Genomic DNA, 22,409 nt, shown 5'->3' with positions numbered 1-22,409 from the left:
CTTATATGCTTATATAGTTGATTTGAGTAACAAGGCAATTCTGAAAGACCCACAGAGTTCTCTATATGGTATTTAACAGCAAACTTAAATCTAACCCCTGCTAGTTCCTAACAGCTGCTTCCAAAGCTGAGCCATAATTCAGACTGGAGGCTCACTCAACCTTTGGCATCCTTGAGAAAAGATTGATGATCTAAAAAAAAATGGATGTATCATATTCATGGTATCGGACGTTGACCTAGCATTACTGTATCCATATCGTGGTTAACATAAAAAGTTACATGTGCAGCAGTGCAATGTGAAGGTTTCTTTTTTCCTTTTCTAAAGCCGTACACAGATAAAATTTTCCACTCGACTACAATATAAAAATTCAAAGGCAGTCAAAGGAGGTTCTGATTTCTTCCACCTAAATAAGGACAGAGCACAATCATCACTTTTATTTTGCAACTATTTTGAAAGCTCTCCTGATATTTTTAACTGTTACTTGGTAGACAGAAACCTAACTTACTGTGCTTCCAGTATTCCTCCGTTCTGTAATGCAGTTTCCTTTCTGGGTCCGTATGACTTTTTCAGGCAGAGCTATTTACCAGTAAGCAAGAGGGTTTCAAAAGTGGAATTTTTATGAGGGCCACAGATCTCTCTAGGAGAGTGTCTGAGTGCCACCTGAAGCATCAGACTGGCAGAAGGATATATATATTTTATATATACATATATACACATATATATAGAAGAGTAGAAAGCTGTATCAAGAAAACAAGGTACATACTTTAAAACACGGTGGGTATGTTTCAGTACTCTTAGCTTTTTACAGGCATGTTTTCCTAATACGTGACATGAGAAGAGTGCTGCTACAGCTCAATTGTCAGCAGGGGCTCGTACCTTTCTGTGGATGCAGCACGCTCATTTCCCACTTCATACTTAAATCTACCCCGTCGCGTGCACACTTCTTACCCATAAGCAGTTTGAGGCAGGTATACTCACTGTCTCCATAAATCCCATTAAAAAACAAATTCTTCCTTGAAGGATCCTTTACATCTAAATACCACGGCCTGGAGTTTATTATTTAAAAAAGCATTGAAGGCATCCGCTATTTAAAGGAACCCACTGGGATGCATGAATCCCATATGCTGAGACCAAATGAACTGTCAGATAGACAATAATGATGCAAAATGAACTAGCAATACCGACTGCAAGTATTTTTTTAAAGCCTGTTAATCACGTTTCCAAAATAAACTCACCGAACAGTGTTTATTTTTTAAATATATTTATTACATCGCTTACAATAATCTACAGTAATGTTAAATCTAGCGAAACAACAAATTGCAACCAGGATGACATGGTCAAATATGAAACACAAGTACAACACAGTATGATGAAACAATGGCACAAAAATGAAGGTGATTTTCTTCAGCTGATTATATTAAATAAAACATTCATCGGCATTTATTTTTGCAAGTTTAACATATTTTTTTGCTGATAAATCAACAGCTATCTTTTTGGTTTCCTGCATCACATTAATACAAAAACGGTATATTTTAAAAAGCAAATAATCCAAGCACTTTTCTTTAAAAAAAATAATTGTATGCATAACTTTGTAAAATCTTAAACTTACGTTGGAAATGTGCCAATATTTACAAGATCATAGTGCAACTAACAAAAAAAAAAGAGGACTTAGCACAAACATTGGTAGCTCCTCTTTCACTACAGCTCAAACTCCAAAACACTGTATCGCAGGGCAAACCACAAACTAATTACCTCATGTAATGTCAGACAACAAGCACACGCTGAATACAGTATATCTTTTGTCATACTTCACTGCTGAGGGTTAATTTAAGCAAATTCTAATATAATCAACATGCACAAACACGGACACTAAAATGCATACAAGTATGTATGCAGGCTCTGTGTGTGTTTTTAACCCTTCTATTAAATTGTGCGTACACAATACATGTATCTACATATCCATTGACTCCGGTGGGGAGTTAGGGCACCCAGCCGCCCCGAAAAATCAGGTGCACAGTGAAAGAGGCAAAACAAGCCAGTTGAAAGGTGTTACTACAGCAAGCACAGCTCAGAGTAACATTGCCTTGTGAACAGAGGGATTTGCTTGTGAGGCATGACACCTCTTTCAAAAGAGTGCAACCATCACTTGCTTACTGTTACCTGCATGTAAAGCTACTGCTGGCTGAGTTACATAAGTTTGTTTTCCTCTTGATAACTCACAAGATCTCGTGCTATCACTAACAGATGAACTGAAAGTGAAGACTAAATTAAGAGCAATCTTGTAATAGGCTGTATACAAGAAAAAGCATAGATGACATTAATCTTAGTATTCATCAAGTGACAAGGTAATTTAGCACCGTAAAGATTTTTCGTTTATTTTTGTACTATTTTTGACAAAACAGGCAACCTGGGTTGATCAGAAGTTCTTTTCTATATTACTGTTAATTAATTTTAACTTTTAGAGTTGGAGAACATTTTCTGTAACATACTACACTACAGAAAGTTCAAAATGCAGTGTGAAATACACAACTGTAAAACTAAACACTACTGTTTATTTGAATTGTTAAGTCAAACAATCTCAAACCCATGTGTTCTTCAAGACTGTTTAACATTATGTATCCCTTCTTATAATGCACATTTATATTCACAATATTAATGCCCCAGAATTTTCATTTTACAGCCTATGGAAATGGCTTGAAGGGAAAGCTAACCAAATGTAATGTGCTGTTCCTGAATTATTTTAAAAATTGAAAAACAATTTTCACAAAGGCTAGTGAATGTTAACAATTTTATTGATATCAACAACAACAACAAGAACCAACTTCTAACATTGCATGACTTAACAATTACACTGCAGGGCGGTGCAGTTGATGAGGAGATACAGGTCTGACCATGTCAAAATAACCATGTCAAAATAATAACCATTTCAGCTTTATGGTTAATGTTTTGTAAGTGTATATATACTTTGTGCATAAGGTCCTATCCTTCCCACCTTGAAGTCAATCATGGTTTTGCCACCAACTTAAAACGGAGCAGAACTAAGCCCTCGTTTGTACGTGAGATCTCTTAAAATTGTGTAGGATTCCTAAGGGGAACTGCTCAGCAGGGAGAGATCGGTACAGCTCCATCAGCTTGAACAGAGTTGAAGCGAATCCCACAAGATGAACAACTTCCCCTCATATATTTTCCCCACATACTCATTTAAAGAAGCCACGTATGTGACTTAACTGTGCATGGATTTCATAGCCATTAATGTATGTATTTGTGTGTGCGTGCGTGCACAGATGTACACATACACACACACATTCTGTGCTTCACATGTGAACTGTTTGTTGCAGAAAAGAAAAAAGGAAAGAGATTAAAAATAATCCAGAAAGTTGCAGAAAGCATTAGGGAAATAAACACGTATTCAAAAAGCTCAAAGGGAAGCAAAGCATTCACGATCTATACGAAACTCTTTAGCTACATCATAATCACCTGACAGTAGGCACAAATAATGCAGCATACAGAGGACTATGAGAGGTTCAAACACTATAAAGTTACTTGAGCTATTCTGTTATTTAATGAAGCCGATGAAATCTAGGGACAAGCTAAAACCCGTGCTGTTGCGAGTAGAACTACAGCATCATGAAACACAATTTCAGTTTCACCGATAACCTGAAACCTTCTGGTCTTGCTCAAAAGAAACATTTCATTTCTGCTCATGTATAATGGGAATTACATTCCACACAAAAGGGATCTCAAAGTCTATAAACAGTGTACCTTTTCAATCTCTAAGGGACTTTCATTCCTTAAATGAAATATTAATGATACATATTGCCCCTGAATTGCCCCTTAATACAAGTCATATGTTGAAATGATTAAATGTTATAGGCTAGCATATTCTTTGCAACAGCGTTGATGGAAAACTCGCTATGATAACAATTACTGATTTTTCCATTTTTCTTTTCCACAGCTAGGCAAAGCTACGCCATTCCTGTTTGCTGGCAAGCTGGGCTCTCTGTGCAGAGCAAACATTCTTAATAAACTGCCTTAAGCAGCAGTAGTCTATAAAGAAGAGGGGAGGAAAAATAAAATTCCTGGAATTTATTTTCTTTACACGAAAAAGCAATTTGCAAAAAGTCAGTATGTGTTTTGTTCAGTCTGGTGGAGTTCTCTGAATTTTTGGAAGCTGATCCCAATGCACCTTAACGTAATACAGGTTTCTTGGGATTAAGTAATACATTTTACTGAGACATTCCCTCCTAACAGGCAAAAATGCAAGTAACTTCACAGCTGTGCACTTTTTCAGTAGAACAGGAATGCCCTGTGATCGGAGTATGTGAGGGGGACTGCTCCTATTGCTGGAAGCAGTTTTAAATCCGAAGTCTGAAGCAGGAATGGCAAAACATGCATTTCAAACTGAAATGACCTAACTGCTTCAGCAAACCTGCCAGATGAATGACTTTCCCTCCAGGTGATACTGGAACCAAGTATGGAAAACAGAGAAGGTAAGTTTTGTATTCTGCTGCCCATTTATTCGTTTTTGTAAATATCCTCTGTAAAGAAAACAATAATGATACAGTGAAGCCTTTATGTCACATGCCAACACTTTTCAGCTGCTGAATTTTATTATGGACAAATAAGTGTAAAGAAATTATTTCACTGTATTTAAAAGTTGGCATGTGGCAGCTAACCATTTTATTCTATTAAGTAAATTTGCCTGCTTTCAAAATATATTAAATCATCACTAAGTAGATCAAAAATATAATCTCTATAGATTTTTGCTGAGGATCAGAAACACACTAATTTCTAATTCTTAAACGATTAGTATTTAAGATACTGAAAAGAAGTGTACGAAACAGGAACAGTGTGTCATCACTACACTATGGGCTTAAATACAACAGATAAATATTAAAGGAATATGCAACATACAATAGGAAATATTGCTATTATGTAAATTAATGTAGTCAACTAAAATTATCACAATAAAGCAGCAGAAAACAAAATTAGTAAATATTTGTTAAGCAACTGGTTATAATGCATGACCTACTTTAACACGAAAGGAGTTTTGCATATTCATGCTGTACAAAACGACCACCTCTAGAAATTATGAAAGCAGAGAAATTAGGTCAGTAGGAGGATGATTTACAACACCGCCATTTCTGTGTGCTTTCATTTTAAAACGGCATCAACTGCCTTATTACAGCAAGTCAACAAAAAATGTTCATGTCCTTAACATAAGTGAAAATAACCACAGGTTTCTCAGGCAAAATGTGTTTTACCAAAAGGTGTCAACATACGTGTGTCAGATTACAGTGGTAGCCAGCAGGCCTACCTATTTCCTCTTTTAGAAATGCATCCGTATTTACTTGCAACACGAGGATGATCAGTATTTACAGCTCTTGCAAGGTAAAACATTCATGTTGTCTGTGATCACTCATCTGTTTACGCTCACCAAAATGTAAAAAGAGAACTTCAACTTTGCTTTGAAAGCATTTACTTTCTGTTCTGCGACCACACAAGATTTCTCCTTTTTCCTTTCACTTAGCTAAAAAGACTAAACTCTGAAAGGAACGAGAGGAGAGTGCTCCAAATGTTTGTGTTGGGTTCAGACAGTGTGGTACAAGCAGTTTAATATGGCAGGCTTTTTCTTTCCTGCGTTTTACCTATTCATTGGTAAGAGCAAAGCATTCATTAACTGTTCGTATCAAAATGAATAAAGATACCTATGTTAAAAACAGAACATATAATCAGTACCTTAGATGATAAAAAGAGTGCTATTCATAAATGTGCCCACTATGGATTTGTGCGTTATATTCACCTTATTCAATCTCCATTGCTTAAAGTGTGCACAATGCTGTTTTGTACTTGATGGGCATATTCAATGGCTCATTCATTACAAATTCTTGCATTAAAATGCAGTGGTAAAGCCAAAAATACCCCCGCACGCTAGAATTAATTTGGCCCCGTGTTTTTAATATTAAATATGCAAAACTCTTTTGTGTGATTCACTATTACTGTAAATTAGCAGCTATTCTCTTTAAAAATGTTAAACCTTCACCAAATCACAAACCATAAACATTGTTCCATTTTCTCTTTTACACTGAGTCTCCTACTGAATCCAAATCATCCGAGGAGAGTGGGCGATACAGGTCCTGTAAGATGAAGTGCAGTATAGATTTGTTTATTGTGTTCGGTTTGTTGCACTGCTATTGTCTAACAATCTTTTTGTTACTGTGGACCAGAAGATGTCGTTTAACATAAAATACACATATTCCATATAATCATTTTTTTTTTTTTGCTTATTTTCATACAATTACTTTTTAGTCAACAAACAGATGGCTGTAAATAAATCTGGAGTTCAAGGTACAAGATATTCTAAGAGGCAATTATTTTTTCCTTTGATTCTTTCCCATTGAACACTATTAAACAATCTTTGACTTTTTGAGAGAGTCTCCTAATTGTTTGGAGACTTGGCAATATGAATTGAATCTTTCTTTTTTTTTTTTTTTCCAAAATAGAATATATTTCCCCTTTTGCTGTTTTGTCAACGGCAGTAGGAAAGCAAATGCTTACCTTACATTGCAAGGTAATCAAAGCTTGCCACCCATTGGCCATATACCACGGATCCAGCAGCATTCGAGCCCCGAATGCTGACAGTGAACACCGCTGTTACCTGTAGTGCACTGACAACAGTATCTTTTTTCCACTTTTGGGGGGTTGTGTGTGTAAAACAGCATGTAAAATCCCCCAGTCCTGGCTCTTTCTGATGGTAGCCAAGCAACCGGCTCATGACAGCAGAGAGAGCAAGTCTGAGTGTACGGATCCACTTCAGTTTTCAACACCCACTCTGAGCATCCTCTGAGTGATCAGATAATGCCGGAGGTGCTAGGGGATGAGACACTGCCCTAGTCAACCTACACAGCACAACAACCTCCTCCAAGGCACACAGCAGCACAGAATGAAAGGAAGTTCAACGAGGAGAAGCGGTTTGGGCTAGAGTACTATCTTTTTAGGGTGAATTCAGCACAGCTGACGGTTCAGAGAGGTGCCGAGCAGTCACGTGGCTTGCAGCTCTCTGCCTCCCCAGCACCACACAGCCAAGCTCTGCTACCTTTCAGCTGTTTCTGGGCATCCTTTAAGTACAGAACATGTTTACAGAGTACAGCAAAACAAGTTCAAGACAAAACATTGGCAAGATCTGCAAAATACAAGAACAGGTAGGAAGGGGAAGGAACAGGGAAGAAGGCTGATGGAGCCAGCTTTAGGGTTTTTGTTCTTCGTTAATCACTGGAAGATAACTTAAAAAAAATAATCCAAAAGCTGTTTTATAAAACAAGGACTACCTAAAATGAATCATCTACAAATTTCAAATTCACAAGGCTCTACATGATCTATAAAGGTTTGTGTTTTACTTGCAGCCGAAGGGAAAATAAAAGGGATTTTAATTCCCTTAAATGGGTTTTAGCTGCCCGGAGTGCTTATTTTACGTGGGCACATGTACATACAGTAAGCCATGGTACATACTTTTGAAAATCCAGTCTTAAACAAATTCCAATTTTGTTGTGAAAAATCTGGACCAAACAATAATTTCGAACAGACAATCCCATTCCATTTTGAATACAAACTAGCTAATTGCTAAAATTTCTTTTGTGCATGTACAGTTTTGGAGTTTCCAATATATAGTACCAAAAAAAAATATGATTTGAGGTTAACAAAACAAACTTTTGAATAGCATCCTCCAGGAGTTTGCTTAGTCTTCTGAATATATATAAAAAAATATGCATTTGGAATTTACAAAGAAGATATTTGTAGAACTGACTTTTAGTATTCAGGGAATACAGCTGTTTTAAAGAATCACACACAAGATTTCAGGATCATATTCTCTGCCCTTTCATATAGTTTTAAATCCTTGAAAGATTTTTTTTTTTTTTCTGCAAGAACTTTCCTTGCCTGTACTTTGCCAAAGAGCTGCATATCTAAAAAATAAAAAATAAAAAAATAAGGAGAATCTATTTAGTATTTTTCGTATATTAATAAAAAGACAAAACTTGCTAAACAAGTACAACCTTCTTGGCCACATACAACTCAAAAAATCCTTATATACCCAGAATTCAACTTCTCTGTCTGATTAGGCAAGAAGTGCCTTAAGTCTAATTTTTTATCATCCTGTAGGTTGTAGAAAAAAATCCTTATAATAATGGAAAGCAACTGAAAAATCAGATATAAGGTATAAAACATTTCCACTCGAGTTGAAGTACCGACACTGATTACAAGAGAGTGGAAAAACTAAGTTCATAAACTATTACAAAGGCTAATTAAATAACACGTAGGGGATGATCTTATGTGTATTTATTACTAGGATTGCTGTGTCATGTTTTCCGAGTCCTTATCATTAACCTAACTCTATTGTGGCAGGAACTGAGAGCATGTGCAGCATGGTAACTGATTCTACTCAGCTGCTGTAAGCCTGAATTTCAGATGGTTTCATCCTCCTCAGAAATACACAAGTAAGGACATAAAAATTTAAAAACAAGAATCTTAATTCCCTATTAAAAATAAAAATAATTAAGCTATAAGAAAGCGTACCTATACTACATAAGGTGCAAGTTTAAATACTCAGAAGCTGAAAACCATAGGAGTTCAAATGATTCCTGTTTCACTTTCAAGTCCTCGTATTACACCCACGACATTAATCTTTCAAATCCTGCCTTCCCCAAATATAGACTGGATTTCAACCAAGATTATATATGTGACTTTCACTGACTTCTGAATTTATGGAAATAACTCAGCCATGTACATGTGTGAGTGAGAAAGGACGAAACTTTATCTTTTATGTCCTGGATTTGAGGGTCTAAAATTTTATCGGTGGGGTTACAAGAGTACAGTTCTCATGATCGTAGCCCATGTATCTCAGCAGCATTCTGGGCTTTATTTACAGGAATGGAAAGCCTTGTGTCAAAGGCCAGAATTTATTTTTTTAAAGGTTGAATGATGAAATGTCAGTAAGAGGAGCGATCCCTATTTTAAGTTGCCTAACGCATTCCGTAATTAGAAGGAATATTTTCTTTAGAAAAATTCTACCATCTGTACTATTTTTGCAGGTCTTTACTATTCACAGGGACAAATCCCTTAGCCTACAGTGTTACCTTGCTTTCATGCCTCTGAATTCAAAAACATGACTTCCTTCCTCTCACCTGTATTTCCCAGGAAAAACACTGGCAGCCTGCCCAGACCCCTGAGCATTCAGAAGTACCAAGCCTGCAACTCCCTCAAAACACTCGGATGGGGATGCTGAAGAGCTGATCGATCACTGACATTGAGGGGAAACAGGCTATGTTAGAGCCAACATTCCCTATAGTCTTCCAGACCCAGTACTACCAGTGGCATCCCAAGTGGCATGAGAGCCCAGGCACTCTTCTGATTCAAACCACATGGAGAGAGGGGCAGAGAGAAAACAAATTACAAAGTTGAGCTGGCTTTCCCAGTACCCAGCATCTTTTAAGATCTAAAGCAGCTGCTCTCTCAAACTCCATGTATAGAGAGAAACCCAGACCAGTCTGAACCCAGGTGAAAACTTCAACCTGAGAACACAGATCAAGCAGCCAAGGCTCTTCTTTTGGGCAGGGGGCAGTGACACCTCACCTCTCAGCACTTGGGGACAAGAGGAGCGGTGAGATCAGTCTCCTCTTCTGAGACTGTCAAATGATACCAACACTTCAATAACCTCCAAGGGAATAAATCTGCTCCTGTAGCTGGCTAGTCAGCCCTGTAGATAAAGTGGCTAAGGACAGCAGAATGCTCTGGGTTCAAATTTGGTTTCTGACAATATGGTATCTAATATAACCTGTCTTCTAAAAAAAATTTTATCAGGTACATATGAAAGATGGCACTAAAACAGAACAAAAGGCTAATTAGACTGCCAACACAACAATTTTAGATTAGTAAGCACAGTTTAATGTTTTTTCATGCAGCTGATTTAGTCACTGGAATACGTTATGACCTTTAACAACACAATCATATGTTTTGGTATTGGACTTCTAGCTCATTCACTTCACAAAGTAAACATGAAAGGAACTACATTAATTCTCAGAGCATTTGTAAAGTTTCTATCCCTTAACTTCTTAGCAGAAGTTTGTTTTGTGTGTTTTGTAAACTAAATAATACTACGCCCATGCATTTTTATGTAACTGTATTCCATGTTTCTGCAGGACAGGGTTTTTTCTTTGTTTGTTTGGTCTAGAATAAAGTCAGAGAAGCATGAAAGGTCCCCTACTGAGGTCAGTGGGACTGGATATGAGTATCTCAGAAGAGAATTCAACTCTTAAGCAATTTATTCTCTCTCCTGTAATTTATTTCAATACTTTTTCTCTGCACACTTAGCAAAGTAATTATGTTACCACTACACAGCCCTGTGCATCCATAATACTGATCCTCTTACACTTCCACACAGGGAGCCCGGACAAGATGAAGCCCATCTGCCTCAATCCTCACATTTTCAAGTCAGAAACCTTGTGGACAAACACACCTTGTGTCTAATGGTGCTGACCACATGGTTCCCACTTAGCCATCTACAAATGTTAACAGCAAAACATTTCTTCAATGCGGAAAGAGAAGCATCAGCGGTAGGGAAGGAAGCTTTGGAAAGTTACTAATGAAAGCAGACAGCCTTACAGCAAATGAAGATCTACTGTATACTGATATCATCCATCTTAACAGACACCCTTACTTCACCCATGTATAATTCATTTGGAACTTTCTTCCCTCTTCAGTAACTTATTAATGATTCATTAACAAGCCTTGAGAATAAGAGCAAACAGGTGTGGAAGACACTGTGTTCAAGATTTCGGTACCTACTTACCCAACTGACATTTACATCTTAACTCTCTGTGTACCAGACAACGACTCACGACTGCCCCAAGGCTCCAAGCTGCCACTCCTGGCTACCTCTATACTGCAAGATCACCAAGTACTTCCGAGTCAGCTCCCAAATCTATAAGCAATCTACAGTTCCAGCCTCGGATAAGACATGGGCATGCACAATTCCTCAGCTTCCTGGTAGCCACGGGACAGAAAGGAGGGTACACAGGCCAGAAGGAAGCTGTGCCACGCTCCAGCTATTTCTGGTCTGGGTACCTGGGGAATCAGGTCTGCACCAGCCCCTACAGCCAAGCAGTGTCAGCACAGTATGTAATCCCTTATTTAGAGAGACACAAATCGTCTTTATTTAAAAATTAAAAAGGCAGAAAAAGCCATGTGTTCAAACTCTGTTTATAAACAGAAGTGTGAGACAGAGCACTGCCTTGGGGAATCTTTCATTGGAAACCGATCACAGTTTAGGAAATAGCAGAAGAGAAGACACACAGACATCTGTCCCATTGCTTTTGAGCAAATACAATTAATTAAATCAGCATGTGGAGCCTTTTGGGTTGAACGAGTAAAATTCTGTTAGGGCATTACAACAGTAACATAGGTACTACCGTAATCCTGGATGTTTAGGTATGCTGTAGATTCTCTATACATAACACTAATGGGAACCTACAGCTGCTAACAAATCCAGCAAAGTGACTGACAAGTCTCGTGCTGCCTCATTAGGCTGTGTATCACATTCTTTTACCTTGCTTCAAAATCAAAGCTGTTTGTAGGTTTTACAAGTGATATAATGCCCGTGGTAAACAACAACAAAGTCTTTGACAACATGAATATTTCCTTTCAGTTGAGAAATGTTTGGAAATAGACACTAGAAACAGAAGAAAGTTTTGTAAAAAAGAAGAAAGATAATCCCCTACTTTCCCTCAAGGATAAACCTATTCCCATAATACTTAGCATTTGGACAGACACAGAACTCTCGTATCCCACTTAATAATGTTGTACAAACACATCAAAGACCGTAGCCAGGTTCTTCCACCCTACATCTCTAAACACAAGGTATCACTGGGGAGAAGGTTATCTGATAATAGCTATGCTCGACTCTCCCCAGCCATACTCAGAAATCAGCTTCCTTATTTCCTTACCCTCTGTTTCCGTAGGCTTCCTGGGCTGGTGGGAGATGGGCTTGGAGACTTCCCAGAGCGGGGAGTAGAAAGTTGGCTACCAGGGGTTCCATTCACTAAAAGGACAATAAATTGAAAAAATAAATACAAGGCATTATTAAAAGCAAAGGAACTGTTAAATCAAGATATCTCATTCCTTCTCATTCTTTTTTGAACTTTTTTTTTCATGTTTTAAACATTAAATAAGGTAATTCATAAAAGAACTGCTTCCTCAGAGTTTTGGCTCATGAAGCCAATTTTTATACAAAGTGCACGCAAATAATCAATGAACCTGAAAAGACTATTTACTCAATGACAGAAAACATGTTTTCTTAAACTGTATTGTTCCTGTGCTTGAAAGTGATGGAGAGCAAGGTGCTTTGTTAACCTTAACAGATATTTGCTATATTTAAACCTTTTTCATTCAATTTAGTTACAGCCTCAAGTGCTACCCACCAAGAATAAAAAGCAGTACTGCTTGCAAGAACAAATCAACTGTTTGCTGTTCCTCTCTCACTCCTTTGAAGAAATTTTTGCATTGCCATCTGACCCAACCATCACCTCAGTCTTAACCCAGAAGGGCTTTCTAGGTCTAAATAAATTGGACGTAACCTCTCAAGTCTGACTTACAGCAAAGCATCACTTTCTAAAATAAGTCAGTTCCCTCCAGCTCTGGCAGTGCTTATAATTGTAAAGCATCTTTTGCATGCATGTGACATTACCCGTTTAATTAACAAAACAATACCAGCAGAGGACAGAATTCTACTACAAAGTAATCACACAAGAGGCTATCAATAATGTTCACACTGATAGAAACACGAAAAAGCGTGTATCACGTATCTACGTAAATATTCTTTAAACAAGCCACTATTCTATCACAGTCCAAATCTATCAGCATCAGGAAAAACAGAATATACAGTTAGACTCCCAAATTCTGAATCTCTGGAGTATATTTACATAGCAGGATATCAACAAGGCATTTGACTTACCTTCTATGAGTTCTAACATGGACAAAATCTTACTGTTTAACCTGACAACAGCGAGCAGAATTCCTGCTCTCTGCTAAGCCAAGCTGTAGCCAAACTGAGAAGCAATGGGATTAGTTAAGGATAGCTAGGGCTGCTCACAGAGTGAGCTGAATGCGATGCAGGATTCATAAGCAGAAGCCTTTTCTGCGTAAGGCTGACGTCTTCAGAGCAGCAGTGGGAGGTGCAGGTGCTGTCTTAGGGCTACATCAAAGGTGTCAATTAAGCATAATGCTGCTGCTTCACAACGCTGAGCCACCGCAACCCCCACTCGCTTTCCACGGAGCCCCGAAAGCCTAAGCAATTTTATCTGCTGTGCACTGAATCATAACGAGGTGCCTTTGGGGGCAATATACCAAATGACTCATCTGGAAATCAAAATGACAATAACTCTTGTAAAACCTTGGCTGACTGGCAATCTAGCAAATGCTAATTCCTTTGGATAATACAGTAGGCATTTTTAATGGCTTTTCCTTACTTTTTACATAATACATTGTTCTCACTGCCTAATACTGGGCCTGCACATTACAAGAAAGAAACATACCACACATCAATATATAAAATACATTATACTGCACGACTAATGATGACCCCTCAACAAAGATTAGGTGCTATTAGTGATTAGATCTCAAAATCATTTTGTGCAAGGCACTGTTTAAGATAGAGGTGCAGTGTTTTGTATAACCACAGGAACAACAAGAAGTGGTAATTGTATTTAAATAGGATCCTTTTATAGAAAACCATTCCACTCATCCAGGCTACAAACTCTCTTTGTACAGAGGACAATGGTCTGTATATAACAGCACTGATTCAAATGCTGTCCAAAGTGTGTGGGGGAGAGCACAAGCATATGGACACATTCACTGAAGGGCATCCAATATTCAGCAAAAAAAACACCCCAACACATAGGTCTGGCCAACTGTACGATCTATGACTAAACCCAAAGTCATTAGCAATACTTTTGAAAACAATTAGGAAAAGGGATACGGGAAGACATCAAAAATGAGCTTCTTGGAGTCTCAAAACTTCTGAAGTTTTTATTAGTGTTTCTTTTAAACAAATTTGGTATGACTTACAAACTAATACTAAACTACTGCTATTCACATGGACCCTGACCTTAAGACTGCTACTGCATAGTAAGACTTGTGCTCTGTATTCTCTTTAAACCAAGCTGATTTTCTTATTATTGTTACAAAATTAAGATAACAGATACACTTTAATAAACTTTTTAGCACTAGGCACAGGTTCCTGTTCCTTATGGATTGACTTCTTCTCTATAATTTCCAGGATTATTTTTTTCTCAATTATTTTTTTTCCAATTGCTACTGCAATTTTTTGTCCTGTAGAGAGAAACTTGAGGATACCAACTGAAAACAAACAAATAGATGCAATGGTGTCTTTGACTTGATATATTTCCCACATGTAACCATGTTGATGAGTAGTTATTTTAGATGAAAGCATGAAGTATTATAATCCCTAAAAACTACTCACTTGCCACTACCAGAGCATCCAGAGTGCTTAAGCTATGCTCCAATGTTCTCCCCAACTGCATTTATTTTTTTAAAAAATGAATATGATGATAGCTGTTTCGGTTTTGTTAGCTGTCTGAAATAAGTGAAATCAAGAGGAAAATAATGGACCAAGGCCGTCATGAAATTAGCTTGCTCACCTCCTTATCCATGTCCAGATACAAAAGTGCAGGGTACCTAAAAAGCCTATCAGGGTTTTTGTGAGCGTACAAGGACTTCCTAAAGAGAGCTGTTTAGGAAACTGGAGAGCTGACAACTAGCTTCGGGGAAGAGATCCTTTTAATCAGTTGCTAGGTAAGTACAGTGCAGGCTTCTACATTTGAAGTAGTTCTCCACCTCGTTTTAACCAACTTGCTGTTGTAGAACAAGCTGTATCATCCTGAAGCAACTGTCTAAAACATCTGTTCAACAACATACTGGAAATGTCCACTGCAGCGTAGACTTCTAAAGTCAGGCAAGATAAATCCAAACCCATGCATTTAGAGGATTGGTATATAGTTGACACCAAGCAAAATTATCAAAATTTTCCTCCCCCTACCAGTTTTGATGGATTTCATAACCAAGCACAGAACTCCATTGAACTCTGATGTCCTCAGGCCGTTAGAGGTCTACACTCGAGTCAACCTGAAAAGGGACTTGGGTGATGTGGGCTCTGCTGCCAGCTCTCTATACAATTCTGCACAACATCTGACCTAACTCAAGTCATCCCGATCGTTCTTCTACTTAGGCTTTAAGTTCTGGCAGAATGAGCTCTCTCAGCACATCATGTTGTCTGTCTTCTGGATGTTCTGCATATGTAGGGATACGCATTTTTATTATTCCTAATTAACGTAATGCTTAACACAGAGATCACAACTAGGAAGAAAAGGTAATTCCTAATAATTCCTCAATCTACTGCAGTGGTTCTCTCCTTTTTTTTATCTCCTCATTTATAGCTTGCTGGCCATTCCACCTCCAACTCTAATTTCTTAAAAATTGTTAAATTAAATTTGCAAATTGAGTTGATATTTGGTGCTGTGGAGCTGGAAAACGCTGACTGAGATCACCTTCCTCAACTCCATTTACAGCCATGACACTAGTCTTACATATTCAACTCATGACCAGATAACAACATGGCGACAAATATCTGAATAAAATCTGTAATATTTTATAATAATGCATTTCAAATAAGTATTGGAATATAGTCTAAACCGCTCCAAAATCTATTTCTGTGCATTCTGCTCTGAAAATTCATTCTTGTCCAGTATCTGCACTGCATTTCTCACTAGCTGATACAGCACATGTTCCTACAGGGAACCCTGATGTAGATAAAGACATATGAAATTGGTAAATCACTGTTGTGATTAATCATGTTATTGAGTGAGGCAAGAGCTTTCTTGTCACTTTTATTCATAAAATGGCAGGGGTCAGAGACATCAGCTTAACACACAGCGCCCTGCCATCGTCTCATGAAAAAGATTTATCCATTCAAAAATTCACAGGTGAAATACATATTAAAAAGCTAGAACAATAACAAATTTTTGTGGCTGTTCTGAGAACACATATGCACATGCTCAGCTGTTGTGAACTCCTTCGCCTGCGGTCATCTCTCCTGAGCTTGGATGCATAACAGGGCAGGAACCTGTCTTTTTATTATTTTTTTTTTGCAACACCTGGCACACACATGAAGGTAGGAAAAAGCCCCCCCAAAACAGAACACTGGAGCTGGATACCATTATCTACTGAGATAAATGGAAGATAGGTTTTCGTATGAAGATGTTTATAAACTGGTGAAAATGCTGTAAATAGAAAGTACATTGATAGCATTCCAATGGATAAGTCATTTTGATAGTGCACCTTTTTAGTAAGTAATAAAAACAAAAAGTGAGAGGGAGCTGAATTAAAATATCAAATGCCAGTCAAATGTCAGTGCCACTATGTTAAAATCATACTCTGCCATAAAGCTGCCTGTTGATATGTTAGTATTTGTACTCTATAAAACATGTTGAGATGATGCTGCTTGTCTACGAAAGTGGTTTGCCAAACAGAAAAGTGTGCGTGAAGAGGAAAGAGGCACTAAAAGAAGGGATGGTGCGGGCTGTTTTGCAACCACAACTTATTCATGACTAGGACATGCAACAGCCTAAACTAAAAAAATGATTTCCAGAAGTTACAACAACATGTGTAGGTCATATTTTCAACTGCTAGCTAGAAGATGGTGATGCCAGATAACCACTTGACCGTGTCTCAGTTAGTCCTGTAGGCTGTCAATGTCCTTTTCAAAACAAAATTTTTGTTTCAAGAAGATTATGTAATTTCAAAGAATTTAGGGAACAAAATCCTGCCTTTTAATTCCTTCTGGTTTCGTATTCTATTTGTATACATCTCATCATTTTTGCCTTCATTGTGAAGAGGAGAGTTTGTGCAGAGCACCATGTTCATTGTTGGTCCTCAGTAAAGACAAGGCTTTGTAGTGTGCAACTGATTGAGATAAATCCCAAGTAATCAGTACTGCATTCTTTACAGCTGGTGCTAAACTGTCCTTTAAAAATTCAGTCTTTCCTAGAGTTTATGTCAGAAAGCTATGATGATATAAAAAGAGCCTCTCTCTCCCACTGAAGAAGGCTTAACGGACCCATACAGAGCTTTCACCTCATCCACAGATTAGAAATGTCAGCAGAAAGTCCACCTTAAGTCATGTTTATACTTCCATCTCAGCAGCCACCATTACTTGACACCAGTAAGTCACCAGTACATGTGGCAGCCACAACATACAGAGAAGAGCTCATGAACTGTAAAATCCACAAGAAGAGGCTCGACAGGTCCTCACAGGCTGATCTCCACAGGTGTCCACTATGATGGCACTGCTACCTCAACCTCAAGTCAGCTATGTCCAAAAAATCAAGCCCAGAAGTGCTGCAGACGTAGACATTGCAGACATGCCCGAGACCTCAGAAGACGAGATTTCCTTGATAATACAATTCCCTGCAATCCAACAGGATTTTCTTGTCGCCACGGAAGGTGGCTAAGTACCCCCTGTTGGATTTTGCTCTGCATTTCATCAGAGATGTCTATGATCTTGGCAGTTAATTTCACATAGTGCTTAATCTAGACAGCACCTACGTGTAACGTAAGATTTAATGAAAATCTCTCTTTTGAACTGTTTTGCCTAATTGGAAAGATCAGGATTCTCAAATTAGACTATGTGAATGGAGTTGAATGGAGTACCAACTCTGAGGACGTTTCTTTATACAGCATTTAACTTTTTCATCCTTTAAGAGGGTCTAGCCAAATCTATTTCTCCTACTGACTCTTGATTTTTATTATAAGCTATAAAATGATAAAACTTTTTTTTTTTTAATTATTAGTATAAAATACCAACAACATAAATAAAAAATTAAAAGCAAGCCAGGATCAAAGTAAAAATCATCTGGAAATCCCTGGGTCTGTAGGATGACTCCATCACTCCCATGGGTTTGTACTCCTGGCTTTGGGAAAGTTTTGTTTCAGCATATTTATTACAAAAGCTGTCAGCTGAGTACCTGTAATAGTGTGAATAAAAACATGTGACCCCGCCAGAGATAATATGATATGTCATGTTCCTTCCTTTGGGATCTAGAAGACCTTCTTGAGTCAGGTGGCTGAAGAAGAGTTGTTTCTGGATAACAGCCGAAGGATGAACTATCAAACTAAACGAAAACATATCTTTTTACAAAGGAATACATCTACTTTTTTTTTTTAATAGCTGAGAAAAGTACGAGCATCTGCTCTAGAGAAGCTTTCAGTAAGATCCAATTTCTATATCCTGAAACACTTTTTTCTCTAGGGAACATCTCCAGTTTTGATCAGCTTTAGTTTGATGTGTAACTCCACAATGTCTTTGCCCAGATGTAGTTTTGTGTCATTTTTTAAAAAAAAACAAAACTAAATTAAAAAAAAAAAAAGCCCAGCCTTTGGTAATACAACCTACTTGAGACATTCTTCACAAACATCCCCTTTGTCATTCAGAATTGATATGTATCATTCAAGGTACTCTTCAAATACACACTTCTCGCACTAAATAACCAAAATTCTGAAATAACTCTTCTTAGCATCAAACCTGAGTCACTGTTACAAATAATATTTCAAGCATCTGAAATATTTTGGGTGATAGTTTGAGGGTAACAGGAGACAGTTCAGAGGGGAGGAGAAGTGAGAAGGAAGTAATTTTGAAGGACATGCTCAAACTGGAGAAAAAAAAAAAAAAAGTAGTTGCTTTTTTTTTAAAGCAAGTCCTGAAAACCATAGTTAGGATTTTGGAGGCTAAAAAAATAATTCATTTGAATGCAGTAACTTTCCTTAATTTAAGGGACTGAGGATACAATAATTCCAGCTGCCTCATGCTGCTCTTGATTTGATTAAAAATAATGATCATGAAGAAGTAAGCATTGCTCTCTTCAAATCCATTACCTCTTCACCTGCATTGAGGCTGCCACCAGTGGTGTTAATTGATAGCTGGACAGAAGCCGACAGCTACTGAATAGCTGTCAGACGTTCCTAATTTTCAGTCACTGGCAATGGGCTGATACCCGGGGTCTAGCTGAAATTCAACATCTCTTTTGTCATCTCCTTTCCTGAGTAATATTTGATGCCAACAAAAAACATCAAAGGCCTTAAGAAGACATTAGTAGAATAAAACAGAGGCAGGATTATCTGTTGCACTTGGAGCCAGACTTTAGCCCTCTGCCTGCCTGCGAAGTGATGCTGCCGTTCTCTGCTTCTCTTCTCTGCTTTCTCTGTTCCCCACTTCTCTTTAGACTGAAAGTGTTTTGAAGCAGACAATATCTCAAATTTATTTGTGAAAAAAACAGAAAGCAATCGTCCTGCAGTGAGATTTCTGTCTCGTGCTGCTATTTTGAAGCACTCTCAAATGTAAATAAAAAACTGAACAAAACACATAAAAACAGAGAAGTCAGCCCGTACCACAGATCTTTTACTAGCTTGCATGTACACTTTTAAGAAAAAAAGTCTTCTGTGTTTTATATAAATATAGGATTCATCTGCTCTCAGGTGCGAGGGAGGCTATCAGGAAAATAAAAGCATACTAAACATATGTCATCTTAAAAAAGGGAAAAAAAAGGCAAGGCTGAAAAAGAAAGCTGAACATCACCTATGTGAAGGCTTACAGTTCTCTTAAATATGTCAAGAAATGGTGTAAAAAAGCAGATGCAGCTTTTTGCTCATTTTAGATTGCATAGCTCAAAGAAGGGTGAGCATGTGTCTCCCATTCCTTTATAGCCGGACTTGTATTTCCTTGTCCTGAATACATATTCCTGAAATATATGAAATAGATTCCTGATTTGAATCTGCACAGCACTAAGCCCTGGTGTAGCTTCTGGCATCGCTAAGCGTCTCCCTCTGCAACCCTGCAGCCTGCCCTCCACAGTGTGTCCTCGAGCCTGTGGGGCAGCATTTTTCCTTGGTCTCATGCTGTTGTTTTCATCTCCTTGCACCTGCAAAGCCCAATAGTGGCAATGGCAGGTTCTGGGCTTTCAGTCTTGCTACTTGATGGTTCTCTGGAGCAGTGACTGGCAGCTCACCAAGAAAAGGGGACTCAGCATCCTTTGCCTGTTCCCATACACAGTCAGGAACCACCACAAATGGCAAGCTTTACACATTAGGGGCAACAGCCCTTCCAGCAGGATTTTCTCTAAAAATCATTTGTTAACATCACAGAATTTGTCATTTGTGGTGGTTTTACCCTGCTGGGCAGCTGAACTCCACCACAACCACTCTCTCACTTCCCCACCCTCAAAGAAAAAGGGAGACAAAATATGATGGAAAGAGCTCAAGGGCTGAAATAAAGACAGGGAGATCACCCCACAATTACTATCAGGGGCTAAGCAGACTCAGAACAGGGAGATTAATATAATTTATTACCTATCACTAGTGGACCAGAACACTAAGAAACAAAAGCAAACTAAAAACACTGCCCTTCCCCTCCCCCCCCACCCCCCCCACCCCCATCCACTCTATTCTATGTCCTCCCCCTGGGCAGCACAGGGGATTGGGGGCTGCGGTCAGTCCCTGACGCTTCGTCTCCACTGTTCCTTCATGGTCACTCTCTGCCCCTGCTCAACGCGGGGTCCCTCCCACGGGATTCTGGCACCCCCAGACCCCCTGCTCCTGCGTGGGCTCCTCTCCACGGGCTGCAGCTCCGGCCCAGGGCCTGCTCCTGCGGGGGCTCTCCATGGGCCGCAGCCTCCTCCAGGCCACATCCACCTGCTCCACCGGGGTCTCGTCCATGGGCTGCAGCGTGGAGATCTGCTCCGTGTGGGACCCGTGGGCTGCAGGGGGACAGCCTGCTCCACCAGGGGCCTCTCCACAGCCCGCAGGGGAACTGCTGCTGCGTGCCTGGAGCACCTCCTGCCCTCCTGCTGCACTGACCTGGGGGCTGCTGGGCTGGTGCTCACTCCTCTCTCCCAGCCACAGTTGCACACCATTTATTTTCCCTTTCTTAAATCTGCTCTCCCAGAGGCCCAACCAACATCACCCATGGCCCAGTTCTGGCCAGCGGCGGGTCCCTTTGGAGCCAGCTGAAACTGTCCCTTATCTAACATTGGGCAGCTGCTGGGCTCTGCTCACAGAGGCCACCCCTGCAGCCCACCTGCTAATGAACCTTGCCATGTAAACCCAATACATCTTTAAAGCACCAGTTTTGGTAAAATAGTATTTCTCCAAACTTACAGGTGTGAAACTGAGACAGAGACATTAAGGAAAACCAACCAAACCACCAGCTGGTCAAACCACAAAACTACCCCCTTCAATTTCTGTAAACAACTTCAGAAGGTATTGGGACAAATGTGGGCAACTCCATACTGCTATTTGCTCAGAATGCACCTCATGGACTTCAATGCAATTTATAAACATTTAGTTCGATCAAAGTTAGGCTTAGTTCACTTATCATTTGTAATTCTGTGCCAAAGAGGGGGGAACAGTTCCTGAGGATATTTAGGTGCTTAAGCCAAAGCAGTCTGTTCTCATTTCCTAGCCTCATTTACACACCCATTTCTCTAACAATGTGTAAACAACCCAAAGACAGTGCCTTCATTAACTCTGAAAATGATGAATTCCTATCTGCTATCCTCTGCTAGAAGAGAAGCAAAGCAATATTGACTACCTACATCAAAGATTATGACATACTATAGATGCATGTAGCAGAGAATTAAAGGTAACTCAATGATATCCCTTCATTTTAGGATTTTGACAGTTTTAATATCTAACTTCATTATTTTTACATTTCTGAACATCTATACAACATCCTTGTTTTTACCTGTGTGGTTATCCATGTGTATTATCTCGATAGGGGCAAGAATTGATGAGTAAACCAGGCAGCCGATCCTTTTCCTTAGCAAGAATGTGTAGACTTTTAAGAATGCCGTAAGAACCAAACGAGGAATCAGATTCTTTCTAATTAGCAACCCATTCCTCTCTATACAGCTCACTTGTTTGTTTTTTTAAAGGGCACACAATCAATAATACTTTCTGCCTACCCAGTATTACTATTTTTCTCAACTTGCTGCTTTTTACTACACAACTCTTCACAAAATGATACAGCTTTATTTTGGAATTTATATATATATATAAAATATATGTGTATATATATATTGCCTGTGATTGGAGCAGAGAATCAACTCTTTCTCAACTGTTTTTTATGTTTATACCTAATGAGAGAAAAACCCCTGACAGTAGTTCTTTGCTTTAACAAAGTATTAAAAAAAACAAAACAAAACAAAAAAAAAAAAACTAAAAGCAGTTTAAGAGCACAGAATAAAAAAATACATATATATACTTAGCAGTAACAACAACACAGTAAAAGTGTA

The 22,409-nt window shown here is 38.7% G+C and overlaps 1 protein-coding gene across 7 annotated transcripts in view; it reads right to left on the bottom strand.

Moving 5' to 3' along the window:
* Positions 1-22,409, bottom strand: part of DCLK1 (doublecortin like kinase 1) — a 243,785-nt gene that overhangs the window by 56,344 nt on the left and 165,032 nt on the right. For 5 of the 7 annotated variants that reach the window (XM_080602955.1, XM_080602954.1, XM_080602953.1 and 2 more), the window contains one exon: positions 11,997-12,091. In XM_080602955.1, the coding sequence (XP_080459081.1) occupies positions 11,997-12,091 (95 nt within the window). Of the gene's footprint in view, positions 1-1,244; positions 6,138-11,996; positions 12,092-13,003; positions 20,501-22,409 lie in introns of those variants that run through there. The other 2 variants (XM_080602958.1, XM_080602959.1) reach the window with 2 other exon arrangements.

The sequence above is a fragment of the Anser brachyrhynchus genome (genome assembly GCF_964034855.1).
Source record: "Anser brachyrhynchus genome assembly, chromosome: 1".
Lineage (NCBI taxonomy): Eukaryota > Metazoa > Chordata > Aves > Anseriformes > Anatidae > Anser > Anser brachyrhynchus.
The sequence above is the reverse complement of the archived record's forward strand: the minus strand, read 5'-3'. Positions and strand labels throughout refer to the sequence as shown.